This window comes from Zea mays, chromosome 5 (genome assembly GCF_902167145.1).
Source record: "Zea mays cultivar B73 chromosome 5, Zm-B73-REFERENCE-NAM-5.0, whole genome shotgun sequence".
Lineage (NCBI taxonomy): Eukaryota > Viridiplantae > Streptophyta > Magnoliopsida > Poales > Poaceae > Zea > Zea mays.
Window position 1 is genome coordinate 207,904,285 of NC_050100.1, and position 25,963 is coordinate 207,930,247.

The following is a 25,963-nucleotide window of genomic DNA, read 5'->3' on the forward strand; positions in this document are numbered from 1 at the left end:
TCGGGCACCTGGACTATCCCCAGAATATTCCCATAAGGGGGGGTTACAGATCGTCATTACAGAAAAGCTATTACAAATCAGGTCCGTAACACGCTTCTCTGTGCGGGGCCTGTTACAGTGGGCCGAATTCCATATGGGTCTCTAGGTCGGGTGGAGACGTGGGATGGAGAGACTTCGTCGTAGGCCTTCGTCTTGCAGTGAGGAGGACGAAGGGTGGGCCGCGCCGGTCATCTTGCCTCCGACGATAGCGAGGTGACGAAGGCCCGGAGCGAAGGGTAGCACCTTCGCCTTCGTCCCAACAATAAGAGAAGGGAAGAGCGAGAAGACGACACTAATGGGAAGGTAGATAATTCAGTTTGTAAAAATGATTCTTCGATGCCGTCTTTAGCTTGCTCGGTTTCATTTATAGCTGGAGGAACAGGTTGTCCAAGCCCCACTAGGCAGCCATTCCTAACAGACGTGCAAAGTGGCTGGAATAGCGGGTGGGCTCCATTAATCAGAGGCAGTTGGGAGGGAAGCTTTTTGTGCCATGACCTATGGCGCTGATCTATGTTACTCAGCGCCACAACGCTGAGGAAAGGATTCAAAACTGGAATTACTCCTTTACCCTAAATTTAGAGGAGCTCTAAAGGGTCCTGTACCCTAAATTTAGAGGACGAGTCCTCTACTCACTCCAGCAGCGTCATCTAAACGGTCCTCTAAATTTAGGGAACGCTGCTGGATCCTCTATATATAGAGTTTCTCTAAACGTTTCTCTATCTATTTGAATACTTTAAACAACCGGTTTAATAAAACTAAAATATGTACAATACATTTGAGAGTGACAAATACGTATGTACAAAAATTAAAAATTAAAAAATATTATTAATATAGGTATTTACATATAGAGAACGTGATTTAGAGAACGTTGTTGGAGAGGAAGTAGATATAAGAGATGGAATCTTTTAGAGAAGACTGTAAAGGACGGATATAGAGGATGTATATAGAGGACGTTGCTGGAGACGGTCTTAGGGTGCTGGGTGCTGAACGGTGAAAATTCGGCCTCATCTCTCGCGCACCTGGCTGCGTGTCGTCATTCCTCTTCCCTCGGCTGCTTCTTGCCTCCACATAGAGATGTCCAAACGGGCCGCCCGGCCCGGTCCGGCCCGGGCCCGGTGAAGCCCGGCCCGTTTTGAGCCCGGCCCGCCAGGCACGATTAAAAAACCGGGCCGGGCCGACTAAGCACGCGGGCTCAATTTCTTGTCCGAGCCCGGCCCGCAACGGGCCTAAACGGGCCGGGCCGGCCCGTTTAGCACGAAAAAAGCGGGCCGAAAAGCGGGCTATGCGGGCCGAAAAGCACGTTTTAGTGTAAAAAAGCGGGCTTAACGGGCTTAGAGCTAAACGGGCCGTGCCGGGCTAGCCCACCGTGCCTAATTTCTTGTCCGAGCCCGGCCCGCTTATTCGTGCCGGGCCGGCCCGGGCCCGCATATAACCGGGCCGTGCCGGGCTCGGACCGGGCCCAAAAAGCGGGCTTCGTGCCGGGCTCGCGGGCCTCGTGCTTATTGGACATCTATACCTCCACATTCCCGCCATGAAATCCTAGCGCCAGTTCGGCTAAATCTAGGGACAACAAGCGGTGCAAACAAATGGGGTGGTGCCGCAGGCGTACAGCCGCTCCCGCGCGCGTGGCAGCACGTAGCGCGCGCTGTGCGGTGCAGCGGGCAGCCTCGACTGGCATTGGCGGCTTGGCGTTCCGCTGCCCGCTGGTGAGTGCTGAGTGCTACTAATCTCATCTGGCCTGGGCAGCTGGTCGTCTCACGGAAACTCGAAGAGCACATCAGGATTTGTGGTTGGCGCGCTGCAGCTGGTTGTACCGATTTACTTTTTTTTTGTCTATGTCTACTAAAATCTCAGTTTCCCAATCTGTCAAATGGCAATTCCCATGAGCCCATGACATATCATACCTTTTGTGGACTTGACAAACAGAATTGGTTGAATCGGAACATTTGTTCATTAATTAATTGTATTTGTGAAAATTGCACATCTGATTTCTTGTAAGTGCCCAACTATTAAGTGTTAATTCAAATTCAGTGATTATCCTTATGAAAATACAGGAGGCAAGGATGAACCACATTGGCACATCGCCATCAATTAGGTAATTTTCTAATCATTTTTATGTTTTTATCAAGATTGTTATACAATTTAACGTGAATATCAAATATCATCTAAATTATGAATTTTATGCTTTACTTTTATTATTATCTATAAGGTCCCTTTGGAACGTGGGAAAATCCCTAAATCCTGTGTTTTTTTTTTCCTGTTAGGGCTAGTTTGGCACCTAATTTTTCCCAAAGAATTCTCATTTTCTTTGGGAAAGGGAAAATAGGGTTGCCAAACTAGCCTTAAAATTGGATTGAATCCTTCATTCCAAAGGGGCGCTAAGTATGTGACTGATGTGAATAGTTTAAACATTGGCACTACACGTGTGGATTCAGCAACTCCGCCACATTAAAGACCATACAGCATTCCAGATGACTAGGGCAGTGAATTGAGTCTCCACACTGCACTGGAGATCTGCGGGATCAGGTACAAGAGTGGAGTGGAATGATTATTTGTGTTCGGATCAGCTACTACGCCTGCAGTCCTGCTCCAGTTCATCAGCCTCTGCAATCACGGCGATCTTGACTAATACGGGTGTGGCTGGCCAAATTGATTCCCCCAGGACTTAAGGTACCTCGTAGATCTCCAGACGTCATCCGCATTGTGAGTGTGTGATTGTAGGAGAAAGTGAGAAACCCACCACGATCATCCTGTGTATAGCACAGTAAGGATCTCATCCCAGATTCCCAGCCACATGCAGTAATAGTTTCTACCACAATTCTGTGTCATAACTCCAATACAAATTTCACACGGATCATATTATTGGATATATACCAGCTTTTATAGAATCGAGATGTAGCATTCCCTGCTAAACAAACACCTTCACTATACCTGAGCCTGATATATGCAAGTTGGGTATTGGAATCGATCTGCTATATAAGTTTAGAAAAGGTTTTAAACATAATAAAGTTTTGAGTGGCAATGCCAGCAAATCAGAAGCACCACATATTCCAACATGACTGTTAAAGTGTACAAAAAAGAAGACAAGAAGTTCAGCATGAAGAAGCTATCAAGAAAGTTTGCAGCATTCATCAAAGAAGTCTTATCAATGTGGTCAGTCTCTGATAAGTGATAAGCAAGCACCTTATTAGATGCTAAAGAGCAGACCAGCATGCTAAGTTGTCTGGATAAACATTATGATTGGTATGTCTAGTTGAAGATATTATAAGCCTGCTTCTTTATCTCCACAGCTTCGAGGAGCTTCTTGGCCACCGCGCATGCGTACACAGAAGAGCCCTTAGGTATCTGCAGTATCAAGATATGAAGTATCATAACTAATGTCTGTGATACAGACACAGGGAAAAGGATCAGGAACATAGAAGAAATGTTCGTTACCTTTGTATTGAACATGAATATATGGTGATCTCCAATGATTCCCCCAACAACATGGATGAGCTCAAGATGAAACTCCTCTAGAACCTTTGCAGCACAAAGCAAAGAGTTGGCTCTCTTCTTCTCTGTGAATTTGATATTTATTTCATCATCGACTATGCGGACATCAACGTCACACTCCTTGGACCTCCTTTGAACCCAGGAGCTCCTTATAGTCCCATTCATCTGATTGTTTTGATCATCACTCACTGGCTGCATTGAAGAACTTTCCCCATCATCAGCTGCCTCCTCATCCAACTTCAGTATCTTCCTCCTGTCAGCGCTGTTCCTCTTCTTTTCAAGTAGGATCTTCAGTTCTTTCACTGTTCTATTAAGCTCATTGATGTATTCAATGGCATCTCCAACTATAGAGGCCCTGTCATTCTGGAAAATAGCTTTACAACAATTCAGAATTCATAGCATCTTATTCACTAAGCCTACAATAAATGTAAGGAAAGAAAAACAATATTGCATTGTGCTGGTCATAACTAGAGTTTATGGAATGGAAGATATCTTATCTCGCATATTGTAGAATTACATTCTACTTTGTTGGATGCTGATACTAAAGATCAATTTAAGTGCATTAGTCCACTGAATACATGCAAAAAATTCCATGATCACCTTCCTCCACATACTAATGCCACTTTATAAGAGTTTGCTAACGACGAATCAATCTTTAATAAAGTTTTTTTATCATACACATTTGTTTCAATTTTATTTTTCCTAGAGAAAACAATCTGAATACATATTCCATTATATCCTGTACGAATAGAACTTACTAAATGTTCTAGAAATCTTTGTAACTGTGGAAAGTGAGTTCTTCTGCAATGCGAAAAACAATTATGAAATTTGTGCGTGGAAAGATAAGCTATACAAACCTTAGTAGGGTTTGGGAACAGTGACCTTAAAGCCCCATACTTCACATTAAACTGCTCCCTCCTCTCTCTTTCAGTTGCAAAGTTAGCTTTTCCTTTGCCTTTGCCAAATCCACCTTTCTGCTTTCTACTCCCCAGTATTGGGCTGTCGAACTGCCTCCCATCTATCTCCTGGAAAATATTTCCTGAGACCCCTGGTACCCCGACCATTCCATCTCTCTCATCATCACTGGTAAATAACCCATAGTTTTGTGGTAGTGAATGATAGAGATCCTTCAACATATGAGATTGAGTTGCATGATAGCCTAACGGTACAGTTGAATCGCTGAACATCATTCCACTTTCATGATTTGCTACTCCTGGAAGATCATTTGTAATGTCCAACCTGTTGACCATGTTCTGTGCTGGATCACTAAAGATATGTTCTGTGGAAGGAAATTCAGGAATCAAACTGCACCTTTGGATATGTAGAGAATTTAGAAGATCATGTGCAGCTGCATAAGTGCCATTTCGATATGATGCAGGGTCATAGCCCAGGACCTGTTGTTCCACAGTTATGTTATGCGGACCTTCTATCTGGTGGCTAAGGATATGATCTTGAACACCATAGACAGCAGGAACCAAATTTTCAGTTTCTGCTGGAGGAACTTCTTGCATCATGTGATCACTATGGTCCTGCTCGATGTCAATCCCCAGCTGGTGTTGAATTTGGTCTATCACCCTTGCAGCCTCAGAGGTAAGGTTGGCTGGATTGGAGTGATCTTCTATGATAAAGGGCGCAAATCTGAAGTTCTGCTGTTCAACATCTGTATTGTCATAGATGGAAGATTGTGAAGAATCATGGATCATTGATCCTTCCATGAGAATATGGTCATGAGAACCATCAAAATAGCCTCCCCCAGCAATCATTTTGGCACTGGTTACCTTCACTCAAAAGATAAAAAAATACAACATTTAGGAAATATATGCACCATATAAGTATCTAAAGTATCAAAACATTTGGGAAGAAGCAAAGGCAGGAGACAAAACTTATTAAGAAACATAGAAGTAGCCTGCTAGAGGATCTGAAATAGACAAAACTATTAGCTGGTGCCCATGAATTAAGGGAAAAGATGACTCAACCTGTATGAAACAACGATGAAGTTGATTAGACAGAGAAGATTGCAGCTGGCTTAGTTGGTTTGATTGTTTGAGAGGAAGAGAACACTCAAGGTTTAAGCTAGGCAATCTGTTTCTCTCTATCTTTTCCGTGTGGGGTTTTATTAGCACATTGGATGAGACAGGAAGCCTTTTTGCTTACTAAGGACCCAACAAACTGCCTTGCGTCTTTTTTTGCGCCCTACTCCTAAAAATATGAATCTTGCTATTTTGTGCTTCAACTACCAAGCTCAACAGAACACAGACTAGTATAAGTATTGACAATGACCAAAGTGCCCTTTACCTTCCTGAAATCTCTAAACAAATGCACTACAAGTCCAATAGTTGAGAAAGGTAGTATGTTTAAATCTCAAAGACAGTAATTCATAATGTAAGCAAAACTTCATTATTTAGATACATACTCCCTCTGTTTTTTTATTTGACGCTTTTTAGTTCAAAAATGAACTACCTGGCGTCAACTATTTAAAAATGGAGGTAGTATTTTTCTTCTTCTTCAGGTTGGTATATACAAGCCGGCAGTTTCAATCTAGCATCTGCATCCTGCCAATAATACTAAAAACTGAAAGTAATGAGAAGAGAACAGTACCAAGATTATTTTGACAGACCAGACAGCGGACACGCTGTTCAGAAACTAGTTGCTGAAAACCATCCTTGCGAAGTAGTCTGAGTGTGCTGCTAGTAATATATATGGTAAAAAGGCAAAATGTAATTGGCATGTGGGCAGTACCGCAATAGTACGAAAATTTGGTTGCCACGTAAATTTGATGATCAGATAACAGAATATGTTTATATCTACACCAATCATTTCCTAAAGTTTCTCTTCAACATTCTTATAAGTGGTCGAAGTGAAGGGCTATCAGATTTCAGATCATCATCATTAAGAACGGCCACGAGAAAGATGGAAAACTCACACTCTTTGAACTTGGCATCTTTGCTGTTATTCATGCCATAGGAAGTTGGGAAATGCAAGTCATGCCTTCTCCGTTCCACCGTATTTTACGCGCATTATGCTGTAGTGTGCTTTCAGAAACTAAAAGGACAAGTCCAACTACCTGAAAAACTGGACAGTTGCAAAGGTAGTCATAACCTTGCAAAGGTAATCATCATGCCATGCTTGAATGTCTTTGTACTTTGTACACTTGGACCCAGTAGACAGCAGTTATTTGTGGTTGACATTTCTGGGATTCTTATTATTTCCCATATAATATATGTGCTAGGCAGAGACTGTCTAAAACGATGACTCTCTGAATTTATGTTTCAGGAACATACCATGTCTTTTCTGAAATTCGAATGCAAATGAACACCTCATCCAACAGAATGTTCAGGGAGGGAACACCTTTCAGAAAAGAAGAGAAACGGAGTGATGGAACTCAACTGTGAAGGCTGCGTCTGCGCTTAGCTTTGTGAATATGGTGATGGATCTTATGGTCATTCTTGAATTTGTCCATGGCACCATTCATGCTAAACAACCTGTTCTAACCATGTGGAGGGACACTGGTTCTGGGTGTTCATATGTTTTTTTTTTCTGGAGCTGCAAATGCTTGGGGTAAACAAGCATTCTGATCGTTTTGCTGAGCTGCATTACAGCGACAAATTTGATGAGCAATAGAGGCAGATTAAGCTGGAAGTTGAAATCAATGAAATTTGGAAGTTCTGTTAACCTTGTGTCAACTGGGGAAGTGATTTCAACGGGAGGTAGGCAGAATTATTCGCCTCTGAATGCCTATGCCAACCCTTGTGAACTCTGATATATGCTCACTCCGTTCCAAAATAAATCCGAACTTTCATAAATTTATTTGACTAGATTTATAGAAAAGATTAAATCTGTATCTTCAAATAAATTAATTATGAAAATAGATTCAACGAAGGATATGGACTATAAATATTATAGTTAGTCACTTAGTCAAAGTGAGAACGGCACTTGTTTTGGGACGGAGGAGCACGAGTGAAGTAGACTGAAAGATTAATCGTCTCTGAAGAATGCCTATCAAGCCTTGTAATGGATATCCAGGTGAATTAAACTGGAATCATGGATGGTTTGGTACTTCCAATTCAATAGATTTCAATAGTCGAACAGGTTTTTATTATTTTTAGTACTGTACATAGTATTAATATTTTGTCCGCAGCTCCAGGATTGACTTCTATGAGCCAAATATTTCCCGAATCCATGCTTGAAAGTCGGACATGGATATGCCATCCTGTCGCTCGCATTCGGAGGAGCCGCAAAAAAAAAAGGGTAATACGACCATGGCTGAAGCGTGTTAATCACACGTACAATGCCAGGCAAGTCCATTCAGTTAAAACGTCAACCAGACACGAGCCAGTCTCGTACAAGTAACGTGTTATTTGCCCAGATGACAACTGACGTTGCCGTGCAGCAAGCATACGTCTCGTTTTCGTCTCCAGTCAAGATACGGGGCTATTGCCACGTCTCGCTCTCGTTCCAGTCTCCTTCGATCAAGATCCGGGCTAATGAGCTATTCTAGCGATGTAACGGATATTAATCGTTTTATATTTATTTTTTATATTTTCTTTTTGGAACGAGTTGTTTTGGACAAGATTTAAATATATGTCGATATCTTAAATATCTAAATTTGAGTATACAGATACGAATATAAATTGAATATAAATCGAATACTGGATACTGAATATTAGTTTGGATCTCAGGTCTTTTAGGTCTTTTAGATGGATCGAATTTGAATACAGACAAATTATATATGTACCATTTTATATTGCGTTGTTTAGGTGTAGGAGTATTGTGATTGTTTACGCATGTAAACAGATTTCGGTTGAAATTCTTAGTACACAAAAACATAACTATTTTTTTATATATAGGCTTGTTTGCATACTCTAGCATTCACCTTAATCTTTATGTGTTAAACTTTAATAAGATGTAAATTAAACTAAATTACACTTTATTCACCTTAATACATATAAATTGAGGTAAATATTAGCGTATAAGATATAACTCACATGTAAAATGATGTAAATTCTTAGAGAACAAGCTCTAGCCAAAACGCACGGTCGGACCCAAACGCAGCCACGAGGAAGATCCCCTGCACCAGCCAGCCCTAGAGCGGACCGCAACGGCTGTTTTCTCACATCCTGGCCTTCCCGGCGTACTTACTAGCCGTTGGCCATGCGGTGCGGTGGGCTTCCCCGTTCACAAAGCAAAGCCGATCTTTCGCTCCCTCCCCTCGCCTCCCCCACGACGATCAGGCGCTCGCGGGGAGTCGAGAGTCGAGACACGAGCGCTTTTCGCCTGTTCATAAAAAAAGCTCACTTAAGGCCTGTTTGGTTTGTGGCTAACTATGCCACACTTTGCATAAGGTTAGTCGTTCGAATTAAAGAACTAAACTTAGACAGAAAAGTTAGGCAAAGTGTGGCAAGTGAGGCTGCGATCTAAACATGCCCTTAGTTCTCCGCGTTTTTTTTTCTGTTAATCTTCTTGTTTGATTGCACCATCTTATTTTGTGTTTGATTCTAACCTGCTATTGTTTAGTTAGTCTTTTAACTCCATCGCTTCTGCTGTTGTGCTTGCCTTTTCTTTTTCTTTTTTGGCTCTAAACCTCTAACCATGGACGCAGGCTCTCACTCGATCTCCTCAGAGAAGAGCCACGCCGCTGCGCCCCGGCTGCCGTCGCAGGTGGCGGGCTTCCGCCCCTACATGCCATCGCTGAGCTCGGAATCCCGTCGGCCAAGTGCTACGTGAGTCCATTCTCTTGCTACTTGGGCAAGCAAGGTGGGTGTTCGATGGTTTGCCTGACCAAGTTTGTCTGGTTCTCCTCCTGTTTGTGTCCTGCAGGGCGACAGGTTCATCCCCCACAGGTCGGCGATGGACATGGACATGGCACACTACCTGCTCACAGAGCCCAGGAAGGATAAGGAGAACGCGGCGGGCATGGTGGCATCCCCGTCCAAGGAGGCATACAGGAGGCTGCTTCGGGGAAGCTGTTCAACAACCGGACATGGATCCTCGCCTTCAGGAACAAGCTGCCAGAACCCGAGAACGTGTCTTTCACCAATGTCGCTTCCTCCAACGATGAGGACAGCGGTCCTATTACCAGCGTTAGCTAGGCTCCTGATGGTCGGCACATTGCTGTCGGGCTCAACTCGTCCGACGTGCAGCTTTGGGACACCAGCTCCAATCGACTGGTACGTGCACTGTTTTGCTTCATCCGAAAACTGTAATGCACATTCTCTGTTGCTGAATTAAATTGTTATTTTTCTATGCAGTCGAGAACACTCAGAGGTGTGCTTGAGGCAAGGGTAGGCTCGCTGGCATGGAACAACAGCATCCTGAGCACCGGTGGCATGGATGGCAAGATTGTGAACAATGACGTGAGGATTAGAAACCACGTTGTGCAGACGTACAAGGGGCACAGCCAGGAGGTGTGCGGACTCAAGTGGTCTGGATCAGGGCAGCAGCTGGCCAGCGAAGGCAACGACGACCTTGTGCACATTTGGGATGTGTTGATGGCATCGTCCCTGCCATCTGCGGGCCACAACCAGTGGCTGCATAGGCTCGAGGACCACGTGGCCGCCGTGAAGGCACTCGCGTGGTGGCAGCGATCGGTGCATCAAATTCTGGCACACACACACTGGTGGGTGCCTGAACTCAGTTGACACGGGATCATAGGTGTGCGCTCTTCTCTGGAACAAGAATGAGAGGGAGCTGCTGAGTTCTCATGGATTCACACAGAACCAACTGACTTTGTGGAAGTACCCATCGATGGTGAAGATGACTGAACTTACTGGCCATACCTCTCGTGTCCTTTTCATGGCTCTGGTGAATTATTCTAACAAGTTAACAGATACTATCTGCATTGAGTACATGCGCTATGCTAGTGTGAACATTGCTTATATAGTTCTTGCATGGTGAAACTGCAGAGCCCTGATGGATGCACAGTAGCGTCAGCTGCTGCTGACGAGACCCTCCGGTTCTGGAACGTTTTTGGAGCACCTGAAACGCCCAAGCCTGCAGCCAAAGCTTCCCACACTGGGACGTTCAACAGCTTCAACCATATCCGATAGGACGAGTCATGAGGATTGTCTCTTCTATTGGACATGGTCCCTGCGGCCTACTGTTTATACTGGATGGCCTGTCACATTGGTATGTGTTAGCAACTGTTCTTAGTTTAATCATGTGAGTAGGCTCTTTTTGTTGGTGAGGCTTTTGGCTTGAACTTTTTTGCTTACTATTTCTCGTGCTAAACGCTAATGCAGATGAAATCTGCTTACCGTGGCTAAGCAAGATGGAGTGAGGGAGCACTGCAAATTTGCAATCCTCATGCATCATTTTCGGTTTTCGGTATGCCTCATTGCTCAATTTCTCAGTACAAACACTATATGTTGGTGATCTGTGGAACAAAATTTGAGACCTGCCCTTTTCATTCGTAGTTTCAGGAGGGTCAGAAATCAATTATACAGGGTTCGCGGAGTAGTGGCTTAAGAGCTACTACAAGCAAAAGAAGCAGGAGGGCTCGGGCTCAGGCTCAGGCTCGCGCGGTTCCGATGGAACTAGGTATGGCGGGCGCCATCGTGGTGACCGAGGGAGGCCTCGCGGTGGCGGAAATACGAGCGCACGAGACGGCTCGGGATCTTCGTCAAACCGCGACGACGACGTGTGCAAGAAGTGTGGCAAGGTAGGCCACTGGCACGAGAGTGTCCTAGCAAGCCGAAGGCACAAGAGCAGGTTCATGTGGCTTAGGATGAGGAGTCCACCCTACTCCTCGAGGTCGGCGACGACATCAAGCTCCAGACACACACGGGAGAAGCCTGCTGCTAAGGAATCATCGACCACCGCTCACGCCGTGACCACGACGGCATCAAGTCCTCCACGTGACCACGCCGCGAAAAAAAAAACCCGGCTCCGCTCATGTAAATAAAGTACAGAAAAAAAAATAAAAGAATAGTGGATTAGTGGTACTGTAGGCCTGTAGGGTCCGTAGAAGGACACTGGAACAGTGCATGCATGTGGCCCGCGCGGACTTGAGATCCTGCCACCCTCCCTTTGTCGCGTTGCGTACCATTCCGAGGCGGACTTGCCGGTTCGCGGTTCGCCCCTTCCGCTCCACGCAGAAGCAGGGTAGACCAGGACCGGGCGAGAGCCCGAGCGGTGGCGAAGAATAGTGGCGAGCACGAGAGATTCCGCGTGTTCCCTTTCCCGTTCCGTTCCGACGGCCGCACACCTCATCGCCCTGGCTCGCTGCCGCGCCACCACCCAACAACCAACAACCCGCGTAGCGCGGACGAGGCGCCGTTCTCCGATCCCCTCTGCTACCGCTATTGCTAGGAGGACACGGGCAGCGGCATGTGATCCCGCATTGACAAAGCCGCAGGCCGCTCCGCATATGCGCGCGCTCCTCCTCGGCTCATGTGGGCAGTGGAACGTCTGCCGTCCCGGTTCGCGCGCTGGCATGTGTCGCTCCGCGAGGCACAGGCATGCGCGCGTACGGCGTACCCGGCCGGGAGAGGGGCAGAGGGCTTTCGTTCGGTGGCCTCCCTGTCCTGTCAGTCTGTCACCTAAGCTAAGTAGTCGCAGCACGTTGTATGGCTGTGATTTGTGGACCGGGGTTGCTTTGAGCTATCAAAAAAAAAACACTCTCTCCTCCGTGCTACTACATAAACTCAGTTAAACACGCTAGCAAAACTGATCGAAATTCTTCCACCCCCCTTCAACTTTAAGCATCCGACTCGATCCCCGAAAGAATCATACGTTGCCCCGGCCCCAAAGAAGAATCTTTCAACCTCAAGCTGCCCCGCAGTCCTAAACATGGGAGTGGCATTATCTACATCTATTTCTTTGTAACAGTCACTCTTTCAATCTCTACCCTCCAATTCACTCGCACTTAATAAATGAAGAAAAAAAATCTAAGCCGACTGTATAAAACAAAGTTCACGCCTCGGATCCCTTCGTCCGATCATGTACAGACTGGTACAGCAGTACAGGAAGGATGGATTAATTTAGGTGGCAGGCACGGCTCATTCTGTACGTAGTGGTTCGGATGATCGAAGAGCTAACGATAACCATGTCCATGTGAGGTACGTACAATCATGCCATGAAGCACGTCACGCTTTCAAGTCGTCGTCGCACATCACGGATCGACCACGGCATGCTCTTTCTGATCAAGCGTTTGGTCCGAACGACTCGATCGGAAACGGCCACCTTCTATCTCCGTGCACCAGAGGCACCTGTAATGTAACCGCCGGTGCACCGAGCTCCCGCACCGCAACCTCACGACACTAGCCAGAGCTCACGCTGACGCCCACCTAAAAACGCGCGCCGGGGCCAGCCGATCCACGAGGAAACCGCAAGACGAAAAGCGAGAGGCAAATTGGGAGCGGCGACGAACGGAGGCGGGTGGGGCGGCGGTCACGGCCAAGTTGGCGCCCACGAATATTCCCCTCCTGGCCGGGGCCATGCGACGCCACCGCCACCAACATCTCACCGCGTCACTCTCCCGGCCGTTCTCGCGCACGGAATATTCTGCCTCCAATTCTCCGTGGCGAAGGCGCCAATGCGGTAAAGGCCTGCGCAGCTCGCTGTCATCGATCCATTTTGGAAACTCAAATCCCTGGGGATTAAAGGGTACTGAAGACTTATACGGTTAGAACTTAGGAGGGAATTAAAAGGGGATGGGGGGAGATTAAATCTATTTCTAATCAAGATTAAATAAAAAGGAAATTAATCCACGTCAATCCCTTTGGTCCAAATGCGGCCCAACAAAACATCGAGGAAAAATTAGCTCATCCCCCGCCTCAATCCCCTGTGACTCTTAGGGCTAATTTGGGAACCTCAAATCCCCTTCGGGATTGGAGAGATTGAAGTGGAAATGAACTAATTTACTCTTCAATCCTCTTAGGGCTAGTTTGGAAACTCAAATCCCTTTCGGGATTGAAGGGGATTGGAGAGTAAATTAGTTCATTTCCACCTCAATCTCCTCCAATCCCGAAGGGGATTTAATTGCAGGTGGGGATCAGAGGGAATTGAGAGGACTTTGCAAAGTCACGTTTGGGAGCAAAGGGATAGCAAATAAACAACTAGTGGATAAAGTGCAAAAAAAACATGAAGCTCGAACATTAATAAATTCAATAAAAAGAGAGAAATCTAGAAAATTTAGCCTCAGTAATCACGTCAGGCGATTCAGGCCGCTCCGCGCCTCAGTTTGCTTCTGTCGGCACCTATTTCCCCCCGAACAATCGGCACATCCACTGGTCACCTCGGTTGGCACCGGCGGTATATGCAGTCGAGCCGTTCTTGATGCCGTGCTCCTGGCCGGCGCCGGTAGCCGCCCGCATTGACCGCCGGCGGCACATGGCACGCCGCACGCCTACGCACGTACGTACAGTGCACTGCGCAGATTAGTTATCGAGCAAAATCTAGCAGCGATCAGACAGCTTCTCTGGCCTAGGACCGGAAGACACGGCACGCACACATGCCAGCCCCGCTCTTGTCGGGAGCCGGCCGGCGTCCATGTGGCGCGCCGCTGCACATGCCCCTTGACCTGTCCTGTCCCGCGCGCGCCATCTGATTCTGATCTTGTGTCTGTCTGAACTGAACCCGAGGGAGGGAGGGAGAGAGAGAGAGGCCGGCGAATCGGACGCGCGTGAACGTGGGTCGTCGTCGCGTGGCACCATCTGACGGCCGCGGGAGCACGGTCCCGACGAGTCCCGGGCGGCGGTGACGACGCGGCGCACAGCAGTTGGGCGTCCTTGGCGTTTGTTTTAGTTTTGTTCCGGCCGGGCTTGCCCCCCGGCACAAGGCTCCCCGAGATTCCACGAACACATGAGTGAGGGTGAGGTGAGGTGAGTACATGATGATTATGATGGCATGGCGATGCCCGATGCGGATGCGCTCGGGCGACGCTCCTCTCTCTCTCTCTTTCTCTCGCTACATATTCTTCCTCTCTCTATCTTTGTTCTCCTCCGCCCAGCTTTCAGACGCGACACTCATCGCACATTCCCGTCAGGCCGGTATCCGCCTCGGGCTTCGCCGAAATCCTACGCTACCTCTCTGATCTCTCCCCCGGCCCCGAGAGCACCAGATTCACAACGCGCCCGCCGTGCCGTGCGGCAGCTGCCTTGGCCTAGCCTAGGTGCGTGTGCCTGCGGAAGCTGGTTGCTAGCTAGTTGCTGCTCGAGCTACTATCTGTTTCGCGCGGTGATCGACAATCCGGCAGCGGGAGCGGAGCTAGGAGTACGAGAGACACAAGGCCACGCGCGCGATGAACATGTTCGATGGGATGGAGAGGGCTGGGTACGGCGGCGGCGCTGGGCCGATGGGCGGGGTGGTGCTGTCGCGGGACCCCAAGCCGCGGCTGCGGTGGACGCCCGACCTGCACGAGCGCTTCGTCGAGGCCGTCACCAAGCTCGGCGGGGCAGACAGTGAGTACCCGCACACCGCATGCCCTCCTCGATCTGCTGCTTGCATGCTCTCTTCTTGTACTACCACCACCACCACCATGCCATGCATGGATTTTTCAGACTTTAGACACAGCCCAAAGCTCACATCAGTTCGTTGCAACAGTAACGACGCTAACAGCAGCATGCATGCTCACGCAAATTAACATCTAACTGCGTCTCTGCTACATGATGACCACGCATGGTGTTCCGCCGATTAACAGCTTCACCGATCATGCTTTTTTTTTACTGATCATGTATTGTATCAGATCCTTTTTTTTCTTTAATTCTGGTCGCCATTACAACTTCTGTTTCGATTGTGCTGTGCGCGGCAAACAGAGGCGACGCCCAAGTCCGTGCTGCGGCTGATGGGAATGAAAGGGCTCACCTTGTACCACTTGAAGAGTCACCTCCAGGTACCCACCTACTACGACTACTACTACTTCGATCTCAGATGCTGCGCATGTATCGCTTTCTCTGGCGATGTCTCGCCCTTGTTGTCTTGCTGGTGACGATCTCTTGCGCGCAGAAATACAGGCTTGGAAAGCAGACCAAGAAAGACACGGGTTTGGACGCCGGCAGAGGGGGTATGTACCTTGCAATTGCAAATACATACGACTACTGAATTTACTAGTAATAAAATGCTAGAATTGAGTAAGGAAGGGATAACATAAAATCATTTTCCCAAATCTTACATTTTTTTTTCCTTTCTGCTCTCCTCACAGCATTCGCGGCGCAGGGCATCAATTTCTCCACACCAGTACCTCCTCCTAGCATTCCATCTACGGCCAGTGACAATACGGGGTGAGTAGGTGTCAAAACCCAAAATCATATCCTGCATGCTTCCTTTAGCATCAGTACAAAAGAACATGCATTCGCGGTCTCCCTGAGACACCAATAGTTCTTTACTAACAATCTAGAAGCTCGATTATGTTGCATTAGCAAAACTAAAAAGGACCAATGGCCATGAAGTACAATAGAACGAAATAGCAGCAGCATGCAGTCGGCATGCTCTGAAATAAGATTTGTGTATCAGACATCTATAGATCGTGCTTTTTTCTTTTTTGTTGAAACCAAAAGTTATAGATCATACTGTCGATAAAATCTACATTTGCTATTTGTGGTCTTTTCTTGCAAAAGACAAATGTCTTGCAAAATTCTTAATCAAAGCGTGCTTATTTAAACTGTACTGGTCGGGTAATGATTTAGAAGACGGAGTCTTACGAAAGGGACGTTGACCTCGCACACGAAAAAAAAAGAAAGGGACGGGACTAGTTTGGGAACTACATTTTTCTAAGGTATTTCTATTTTCCAGGGAAAATGAACTAATTTTCCTTTGGAAAATGAAAATCTCGTGGGAAAACGGAGTTCTCAAACTAACCCTAATGTGTCAAAGCCTGGAGTTGTGGCGTTGATTACTTGATTAATAAGCTGCAGAAGGATTTTTTTTAATGCTACAAAAACAACACAGAAACAGCGGGTAATGAAGTGATATATGATATAAGTTAAATGCTGGGTTAGGATTTCAGAATCGGACTGTTTCAGTATTTCTGTCACCCAACTGGAGCAACCATGTCTGCTAGGCTGCATACAATATACAGATCACTCACTGTGATGTTTGAACTACTTGTTTTTAGAGAGAAAAAAAAAGGAATTGTTTACAAATGGTTTCCATTTGTGTAAATTTACATCATTCTTCATCTCTGTCACGGTTCTCCCATTTCCGTTCGCCTTATCGTTTCTGAACGTGGATCAGAGAAACGCCACTTGCAGATGCGCTGAAGTACCAGATTGAAGTCCAAAGGAAATTGCACGAGCAGCTCGAGGTTAGACTAATTCTGCTACTTACAACTACTGCAGTCACGAAGACAAAATACTGACCTCTTCGTTTTCCAAGTGCAGGTTCAGAAGAAGCTGCAGATGCGGATCGAGGCGCAAGGCAAATACTTGCAGACGATACTCGAGAAGGCCCAGAGCAACCTCTCGTACCACGCGACTGGAGCCGCAAACCTAGAAGCAACCAGGTCGCAGCTGACGGACTTCAACCTCGCGCTCTCAGGCTTCATGGACAACGTGACCCAGGCGTGCGAGCAGAACAACGGCGAGCTGGTGAAAGCCATGTCCGAGGACGGTCTCAGAGCGAACAATCTAGACTTTCAGCCGTACCATGGAGTTCATGACGGGGACGATGTCAAGTGCGCTACGGACGAAGGGTTGCTACTTCTGGACCTGAACATCAGAGGCGGGTACGGTCATCGGATTTCGACGGATCTGAAGATGAATCAACACATGCGGTGAAAAGTTCAGTAGAAAGAAAGGCGAGGACAGTAGTTTAATCTTGGGTAACCCATCAATCTAAGAGAAGAGGTGCCCTTGTGTTTGTGAGAAATTCTTTCGGCCATCTTGATTCCTAACGATGCTTCTTTATGGTGATGGTCAGCGTATTGCTTATGTAAAATTTGGTGAGAGGCTCCGAATAAGGGTAACTAATCTTATACAAGATCTTTATATATACTTGGATTTGTATGGATCTAGGGTACGAAGTAAAAGCATTTGTCATACACCCGTGCTAACGCTACGGTGGTACCAGAGAGAGGAGGGATCCATAGTGACGGGTGACGGCGACGCAAATGAGAGACGAGAGGGCGGTGAGACCAATGGGAGGGGAGGCAGGGATTACTATGCGTGAGGGAGAAATGATGATACAAACAACATTAGCTATTAAATTTGATTAAGAGAGAGTAGAGTTATCCGATCTGAACAGTTCGTTTTGAGGATGTGTTATGCGTGGTACAATTTATTTAATGGATTTAGAAGAGGTTAAGAGTGTGGAGTGATTTGGTTACGCGGGTTTTGTAAAATTTACGTATTGTTTGGTTATTCCTTACCACATGGATTGGTTAGGATTAGAAAAAAAATAGTAGACATTTTAACTTGCTATGGATTTAAACATGTCAAATTTCATCCAATCCACATGAACGGAGATGAAACCGAAGCCCTTTAAAGACATGTTCGGTTTTACCCAAACCGGATGAGAAAATTAAATAGAAAGAGAAATCTTCATCAATTCACTCCTAACCGAACAAGTTCTAAATGGGTGGGTTACAAAGTGGCATAGATAATCGACGACGCGCGGCTCCTTCGTTGCTCCTTTTCAGGAAAAAAAAACTCTGTTACAATCGGATATAAAGTTTTCTCTGTGGAACCAACCAAGTCGATGGTATGTTCTGGACAAGATTCAGTGCACGTATCAATGTCTGTATCTCTACTTACAAACACTCACGTAAAAGATTTTAGGATCAACCCACGAGATCTTTGCTACTCATAGCAGCCAGGCATTTTCTTTTTATTTCTCAAGCATCTTTAGCTACCTACAGCTAGCCAAAATGAACTGGAACTCTCAAGCGTCACAGGACCCCGATTGTTCAATGGTACTCAATCGGTGCAGGTGTCTCCTTGAGCTGCATACCCTGGAAATGTATGTCCTGCGCATCAGAAGCAAAGGAACTCAGAGGGCGTTTGGTTTGCACTAAATAATGAGAATGCGGGTCGGAGAATGCGGCTGGAAACCAAACATTATTGATTTTTTACATAGGATAATGTGCTGTAGAGAGAGTATCCAACGTTATCAAGCTTTCACTGAATTTTCTCTGATTACATGCATAGTCGAATCGGCGGTAACCTAAGCCTCAGGTGTATATATGGTCCATATGAATTAACAAAGTTTACAATTTTTTCAAAAAAAAATTATACTTATTCTTTCCATTTTACTTTAATTATATAACATTTCAAGTTCCAATTTATATACTTTCGCTATAATAAAAAAATAAAATTTTTGACAATCTTAAATTAGAAAATCGGCTAAAATATTCTTTTTTATTACAGTTAAAACATAACGATTTTAAATTTGAAATTCTGTATATAATATGTGTACCATGGAAATAGTATGTATAACTTTTAAAAAAATTTAAAGTTTTATTAGTTCATGTGAACTATATATGTAATTAAGGCTAATGTGCACCTGATATGTTTCAAAAACAAACACATATCTCACTTATCAACATTATTGGCAAGTTAAGCTTTCTCGAGAAATTAATTTTTTAGTTCAACTAGAATTATAAAAAATAGTATATCTCTAACATTTGTATCTCTAAATATGTTTAATACAAAAGTATACTTCATGCTCAATCTAATAGTAGTTATGCATCATAAATATTAGCATTTTTTTATAAATTTGACCAAACTTTTAAAAGTTTGGCTCTTAAAAAAACAAGACATGCGTTTATATTATTTTGGGAATGAGGGGGCATTTAATACGTCGTTTAAACAGTCTACGATTTGATACTTGCCAAGGGAGTGGACATACCGACGCAAAGTGATTGACGTCGCGGTGGTGCGCCTCGTCGGAGCGCACCACGACAACCACATCCTTGAGCGTCGCATCAGCTGGGAGCTGCCAGTAGTCGATGGCAATGGCCGGCGCGGGGACGTTCTCGATCTTGCCGGCCTCGAGGTCCTTGAGGTATTCGGTATATGAGTGGATGGCCTCCTCCTCGAGGTACCCAACGACACGGTGCGCGAACTTGGGGGAGATGAGGTAGCCGAGGAAGTAGGCGTTGAAGAAGACGCCCTGCACGGCGAGGACAAGCGCGCGCTCGTACCACTTGGGCTTGGCCACCTCCATGAAGGTCATGAGGTGCATGCGTTCATTCTCCGCCTCCTCCAGCAGCGCCCGGATCCAGCCGCCGCTGTGCTCGAAGCGGCGGAGCGAGCGCAGGTGAAGCAGCATGCCGCCCACCATCCCCGGCACCGCCGCCACTGTTTCCAGCATCATAGCACGGCAGCCGTACCTCCTCTGAGACAATTAACTCGTCATGTTAGCAAAATAGTAATCGGAAAATCCAATTCTTCAGCAGGGTGACTCTGCCCCGTTTTGTTGGAGTCTTGGAGACTGGATGTTCAGGGAAATGGTTGGGGCGAGCAGGGATCACCTGGAAGAATATGTCGGTGGGCACGCGCAGTAATTTGACGGTCCAATAGGCGATCTTGTCGAGCAGCACCTTGGGTTCGTGGTGTCTGTTGAGATCGATCGTGGTGTCCGGCTTGTACGCCTCCCATGGCTGCAAAATTAGCACACGCCAATTGAGACACGCCGATCAGCGAAAAACACGGCCTTTAGTCGGTGCGCTACTCACCCTGAAGCAAGACCACCTCCACTCGGCGCCGTCCTTGTTCATCAGCTTCGACGGCGCGACGCCCCAGTAGCTGCTCACCACTTTGTCTCTCTTTCCGTCACCCTCCTTAGCGGCCTCCACCGCCTCCGCCTTCGCCGCCGCGGTGCTTCCTGAGTTCCCCTTGGACGCCGCCACCTCCTCCTTCGCCTCGGCGGCGGAGGTGGACAGTAGCCGCACCCGCACCCACACGAGCGCCCCGCCCCGTTCCCCGCCGCCGGCCAAGGCCAGCAGTGGCCTCGGCGGCGCGACCGCCGGAGAAAAAACTGGGCCGAAGACGCGCGGACCCAGGTGGCGGAGGAGGGCGGATCCTGCCGCGCGGGTGCTCATCGTGGTCGGACGACGGCCACTAGTGCGGTCAACTGGTGAAGGTAGACGAGGGATTTCTCCAGAGCGTGCTTTGCTGTTTGCTCCTCGCTGCTACTGTGGTACTAGTGTTTCAGTGTTTGCCTGTTTGGTCGGGTGCCGTGAGCAGAACGTGGTCGTTCCGCGATCATAAGCTGGCAGCACATGTCCACAATTTTGGGAGTGTTTAACTTCAACAGCTTATATAAAAATCCTAGCTAAATCTTAAATTTACAGAGCACACTTTGCTAAAGGAAGCTATCTATAAAGCATGGTTCCAACAAACTATCTAAAGGAAACACTAACTTGGCTTTTTTGCTGTTTGAATTTTTCTTGGCTTTTTTGTATGTTTGAATTTTAACAACCTGCAGACTTGCAGACCGCTCTCAACGCTCTAAAGAATCAGACGCCACCAACCTACAGATCGCTCTCAACGCTCGGCTTTTGGATCCGGTTTGAATAGTTCTGCATGTGCAATCTGATCTGCATGACGTTCTGGTGTGCCAATCCACGGGCCGGGACTTAGTGTGCGATGAAGTATTTGACTTCTCCAACCTGAAGAATCGGATGCCGGAAACCTTCAGATTTAGATGCGGCAACCTGCAACTTTAAATAGACACCTGCGGTGAACATTGGAGACCACTCGACGCCTGCCAACTGAACTCAACATCAACGGTGAATAGTGGGTAGAACTTGACACCCGCAACCTGAAGATTGTCACACTACTGCGACAGCTAGGTGGTGTACGGTGCTGTCGATAATCGGATGTCTAGAAGCTGAAAGCTGCCGCTGCGACTTCGACGGTATGGAGTCAGATGATGAATTCAATCAGTTTGTAATGAACGACCTGATTGATTTGTCATCTTCGGATGATGAGAATGATCTGTTTTTTGATGCCGCGCACGTGATCGTTGATGGTTTAGTTAATCATCTGGGACGAATTGGTTCTGTTGAGGGACACGCGGTAGTGCATCGTGACAGACTGTTACACCATGCTCTTCTTTACAAAGACTATTTCTCAGATAATCCTACGTTCAATTCAAAGACTTTTAGACGGAGGTTCGTAATGATTTATATTTTTTCCTATTTCTTTTTACATCATTTCAGTATTGCTAATTTTTAACTGCATCGTGATATAGGTTTCGGATGAGGCGACCTGTATTTCTTCGCATAATGAATGTTGTTGAGAAACATGACAACTATTTTGTGCAGAAGAGGAATGCTGCCGGTGTGCTAGGTCTATCTTCTCTTCAAAAGGTCGTTGCGGCTTTCCGTATGTTAGCTTATGGAGTTCCGGCTGACGCTTTGGACGAATACATTCGTATTGGTGAGAGTACCGCTCTGGAAGCTTTGCGAAAGTTTGTAGTAGCTGTTGTTGAGGTATTCGGACCAGAGTGCATGAGATTGCCTAACGAACATGATACAACTAGGTTGCTTGCAATTGGAGCAAGCAGAGGATTTCCATGTATGCTCGGATCCATAGATTGTATGCATTAGAGCTGGAAAAATTGTCCTACCGCATGGCACGGGATGTACAGGGGACATAAAAAGGAGCCCACAATTATACTCGAAGCAGTTGCATCTAAAGATCTATGGATATGGCATGCATTCTTTAGCATGCCTGGTTCACACAATGATATTAATGTGCTTCATAGGTCTCCTATATTTGCAAGGCTTGCTGAGGGGGAAGGTCCACAAGTTAAGTACAACATCAATGGGCATGATTATTCAATGGGATATTATCTAGCAGATGGCATATATCCATCGTGGGCAACTTTTGTTAAGACCATTCCAGAGCCACAAGGTAATAAGAAAAAATATTTTGCAAAGGCACAAGAAGCCTGTCGAAAGGATGTTGAAAGGGCATTTGGGGTTCTACAATCTCGCTTTTCTATAGTTCGTGGGCCGGCTCGTTTGTGGGATGAAGACACACTCCATGATATTATGATGGCTTGCATCATACTGCATAATATGATTGTTGAAGACGAACGAGATGAGTATGGAGGAGAACAAGTTTACAACTTCGACGATATGGGACAATATCTTTGCAACTACGATGACATGGGACAAAGGGTGACAGTGTCGCACAATTCTTCACCTGAACTCGATGCATTCATTCAAAAATACAAAAATATCAAGAACAAGGAAACCCACTATCAGCTTAAGGCAGACCTGATCGAGCACTTGTGGCAAAACCATTCTGAGTTATATAAAATTGATTAATGTGCTCTTTATTTATTTTTATCTACTTTATGTCACACAAGATACAAAAGCCAGAGATAAATCTTGATATAGCTATAAGGATTTCACGAGATCTTACTAGTGGTACAGACTACAACTATCTTACCATTGTTTGGAGTTTCAGTTGAGTTTTTTTAGGAAAGGATTGAAGCATCTACAGGCTCTGGAGCCTTGTGTCAAAGCAGATGCTGAGAAGCAGCACATCGACTACCACTTCAGTGGACTAGATGATAACAGTGATATTGATGATTACAGCTCTTACCAGGATAATCATAGTGATGGCAGTGAGTTCACCTGTGTGGAGAGCCTTTTTTTTAGAATCCAGACAAATAGATCATGCGACTCATAGGAATATATTCATGACTGGCAATGTTCTTAAGAATGACTTTTCAATAGTAATGCAGAGCCTTTTTCAGAATTCAGACAAGCATGTACATCTAATCTGAATCGTCACGCATGAGCATGAATGAGATAAAAACTGAAGGGTGGGCTTGTCATTTTCAATTTTAAGAAGTTACAAACCAGTTTCTAGAAACTGGCTTCCAAACAGCCACTCCAATTATTTTAGAAACCAGTTTTTGAAAACTGAGATAAGAAACCAGTTTCTTATAAACTACCACCCTTCCAAACTGGCCCATAATACTATAAGAATGCAAGGATTTTTTGAAAGAAGGAACTATGTCATCCCACGATTGGTATACATCTTCGGTCTTCATATAACTGGCATGTAAACCCAAAAATTAACAAAATAATTGAAGAGAACAACACATCATCAGATTTTGTGAGGGCGGCATATATAGGTAGAGTACACATGGAAATTGGGCCACTGTCATTCTGATCGATTAACTCATGCTGCTCTTGCAACATTCTAGGACATGGAGCAGATTTAGCCAAACTTTTATTCAGTCCACTACACGAAACTTGAAAAAATTCAGTCCCTTTTTGAGTACCATGCGATGTCCCCTGTCAAGCAAAAGGGAAAGGAAATTCTGCGAACAGAAAAATCTAGCAGCAAAAATCATCTTGGACTATGAAGCCATTAATTTATTACATGCTTATGGAAGTTGATTCATGACCTTTAAACCATTACAAACTGAAACTTGAACAAGATGGTACTTAGATGAAATGTTGAACTAAAACAAGTTTGTTGACAAAGCATACTTAACTAAAACTAGAAAATTCTAGATATTGAAATGTCTTGCAAGAATCTCGTTCTGACGATCTTCATAATACTGTTGTTGTTTATAGTTCATGGTGCTAAGGTCCAAACCAATTATTCTGTCCTCTTCGAGCTGTCTTTGGAACGCAAACTTTTCTTTGTCCAATTTGATCCTTTCTTCTTGTAGAGCAAAGGCTTTATTGCACCTCTCCTCTTTCTTCAAGTCCTTTTCAAGGTCAGAATCTTTCTTCTTTGCAATTAGATAGTCTACAACTTCCATGGACGAACGTTGTCGTAGCTTTTGTTTCTCCTTCTTCTTACCGTCGGGTCTGCATGATGGTTCATCATGATCAGCACCCCCAAGAAGGGCATCTACGACACTTGCATTTGCAACTGATGCTGGAGAAGAATTTGTCGTTGTCTTCTGTTTCTTAGTGGCTGATTTTTTTGCACTTCCAATTTCCTTCCGCCTATCCATCCGCTTGGGCTTGTCCTTCAAGATTTTCCAGCAATGCAGGTATGAAAACTTCTTACCCTTTGGCTCTTCGGCCTTGAACATTACACATGCATTTGCGATCTGCACATGTCAAACCAAAAAAACATGAAATAGAGTTTTCTCAAAAAATCATACCTAACACAAAATTAGTTTGCTGACAATGAAATAAAAACCTTGTCATTTATTGACCAACCACTGTGATTCCTAGCCTCAACCCTAGACAGACATCCACAAAACAGATTCACATCATGTTGAATACCGGACCAACGATTCATTAAAGATACTTCAGAACGATTTGAGTCAAACTTCTTGTTTGCATTGAAATATTCATGTATCCTTCTCCATAATGTGCCATGTGTTTGATCAACTCCTTGAATAGGATCCATGCCCACATTCAGCCAAGCTGACACAAGAAGAATGTCCTCCTCATCTGTAAAATTTTTGCTTCTACCCTGAGAACTCTTAGCTATTGCACGACCATGCTGGATTCTTACATCACTATGAGTTGCTTGAGATTCTTCAATACCATTAACTAGGAGATTTGTGTAATACCTAGAATCCAAGGTACCTGTGCAAAACATAATTATATGTGACGCTTCTAAAGGGACAACATTATATACCATACACTTCAAGGCTAATGAACACAAAAACAATGACCTATATTTTTGTATATACTAAACATAAGTAAAGATACGAAGTGCTTTGCTGTTTATACGCTACTTCCTTTCACTCATAAGGCATAAGTGACTTATTATCAATTTACTGTAAATAAAGCAATACTGGTACTCATGATTGAACAATTAATGTCGCAAGCATTCATCCGAGTTCATGACAATCTCAATAATACCATTGTTTACAGCAGGGGAACTCAAGAGAACAAGTTCTGAAATAAGTTGCAAGCATGTACTAATGTTATTTAATTCATTGTAGTTAACATATGAAGCTATCACAATTCTTAAAATGTCAGTTTCAGCATACATAATTGGATTAAGTACCATGTCAACATAACACAAATGGAGGTATCTCAACTTCATGTAATACATATGTTTGTGCAAAATGAACACACAAGATAAAATTGATTAGTTGGACCAACATAGCAGTGAAGGCCTCGTACCGTCAAATTGAGTACCATTTGGCACATCCTCTGCCAGCTGATCCTCAATTGTTACAGGAACCACCCGATGATGCAACGATCTGACAGTGGATTCATCAAATTCTCCCTCTAGGTGACTTGTCTCTTGTTCCAGCCTTTGTTGGAGAAACTGGGAAACATGGACACTCTCTACAGATCCGATGCACATCCCAGTTTGTGCTGTCTCCATTGCACGAGGTCGCGGTGGCTAGAACATGGCATCGACTGGTCAATTGAAGATTGCGACGGCGCGACCTACACTATCGCGAATGGGTGCAGCGCGCATGGGTGGGAAAGCGCGGGGGCGGTACAGGTCGCGGACGGCTGCAGCACGCATGGGCGGGAAAGCGCGGCGGCGGTACAGGGAGGGCGGGAGATCGGGCGGGAGGGCGCGGGAACGGGATGGCTGGGAGA

General features: G+C 45.5%; 5 protein-coding genes, 1 long non-coding RNA gene and 1 pseudogene across 8 annotated transcripts; 4 read left to right on the forward strand and 3 right to left on the reverse strand.

The window, feature by feature from the left end:
* Positions 1 to 1,064: 1,064 nt before the first annotated feature.
* On the forward strand, positions 1,065 to 7,203 carry LOC103627592 (uncharacterized). The gene is made up of 4 exons (NR_157391.1): positions 1,065 to 1,107; positions 1,562 to 1,745; positions 2,094 to 2,134; positions 6,805 to 7,203. It is a non-coding gene; the product is annotated as an uncharacterized lncRNA (long non-coding RNA).
* LOC100282922 (uncharacterized) lies at positions 2,425 to 5,736 on the reverse strand. Of its 3 annotated transcripts, XR_552419.2 has the most exons (6): positions 5,508 to 5,736; positions 4,843 to 5,309; positions 4,389 to 4,770; positions 3,475 to 3,894; positions 3,223 to 3,384; positions 2,425 to 2,789 (listed from the first exon to the last, which is right to left on the reverse strand). XR_552419.2 is itself a non-coding variant. In NM_001366983.1 (4 exons), exons 2-4 carry the CDS (start codon positions 5,292 to 5,294, stop codon positions 3,289 to 3,291), a joined length of 1,422 nt encoding a protein of 473 aa, NP_001353912.1. In that variant the 5' UTR covers positions 5,295 to 5,309; positions 5,508 to 5,726; the 3' UTR covers positions 3,120 to 3,288. The 3 variants fall into 3 exon arrangements, 1 of the variants encoding a protein (NP_001353912.1); NR_159542.1 differs by having other exon boundaries at positions 4,389 to 5,309; positions 5,508 to 5,726; NM_001366983.1 differs by lacking the exon at positions 2,425 to 2,789 and having other exon boundaries at positions 3,120 to 3,384; positions 4,389 to 5,309; positions 5,508 to 5,726.
* Positions 7,204 to 8,706: 1,503 nt separating the features above from the next.
* LOC103627593 (cell division cycle 20.2, cofactor of APC complex-like) lies at positions 8,707 to 11,533 on the forward strand (annotated as a pseudogene).
* A 2,784-nt stretch (positions 11,534 to 14,317) lies between these two features.
* Positions 14,318 to 17,470, forward strand: LOC100502221 (uncharacterized). The gene is made up of 6 exons (NM_001196698.1): positions 14,318 to 14,930; positions 15,285 to 15,361; positions 15,475 to 15,532; positions 15,671 to 15,749; positions 16,702 to 16,771; positions 16,848 to 17,470. The coding sequence occupies exons 1-6, from the start codon at positions 14,771 to 14,773 to the stop codon at positions 17,241 to 17,243; spliced, it is 840 nt and encodes a 279-aa protein (NP_001183627.1). The 5' UTR covers positions 14,318 to 14,770; the 3' UTR covers positions 17,244 to 17,470.
* A 517-nt stretch (positions 17,471 to 17,987) lies between these two features.
* On the reverse strand, positions 17,988 to 20,608 carry LOC542073 (alternative oxidase AOX1 precursor). Its single transcript, NM_001111709.2, has 4 exons — positions 20,141 to 20,608; positions 19,937 to 20,065; positions 19,312 to 19,800; positions 17,988 to 18,430 (listed from the first exon to the last, which is right to left on the reverse strand). The coding sequence occupies exons 1-4, from the start codon at positions 20,504 to 20,506 to the stop codon at positions 18,371 to 18,373; spliced, it is 1,044 nt and encodes a 347-aa protein (NP_001105179.1). The 5' UTR covers positions 20,507 to 20,608; the 3' UTR covers positions 17,988 to 18,370.
* Positions 20,609 to 20,725: 117 nt separating this feature from the next.
* LOC109939995 (uncharacterized) lies at positions 20,726 to 22,805 on the forward strand. The gene is made up of 3 exons (XM_020538653.3): positions 20,726 to 21,580; positions 21,661 to 21,990; positions 22,195 to 22,805. Exons 1-3 carry the CDS (start codon positions 21,327 to 21,329, stop codon positions 22,742 to 22,744), a joined length of 1,134 nt encoding a protein of 377 aa, XP_020394242.1. The 5' UTR covers positions 20,726 to 21,326; the 3' UTR covers positions 22,745 to 22,805.
* Positions 22,806 to 23,766: 961 nt separating this feature from the next.
* On the reverse strand, positions 23,767 to 25,739 carry LOC109939871 (glutathione S-transferase T3-like). Its single transcript, XM_023300169.2, has 3 exons — positions 25,532 to 25,739; positions 24,591 to 24,985; positions 23,767 to 24,498 (listed from the first exon to the last, which is right to left on the reverse strand). Exons 1-3 carry the CDS (start codon positions 25,737 to 25,739, stop codon positions 23,944 to 23,946), a joined length of 1,158 nt encoding a protein of 385 aa, XP_023155937.1. The 3' UTR covers positions 23,767 to 23,943.
* Positions 25,740 to 25,963: the final 224 nt, after the last annotated feature.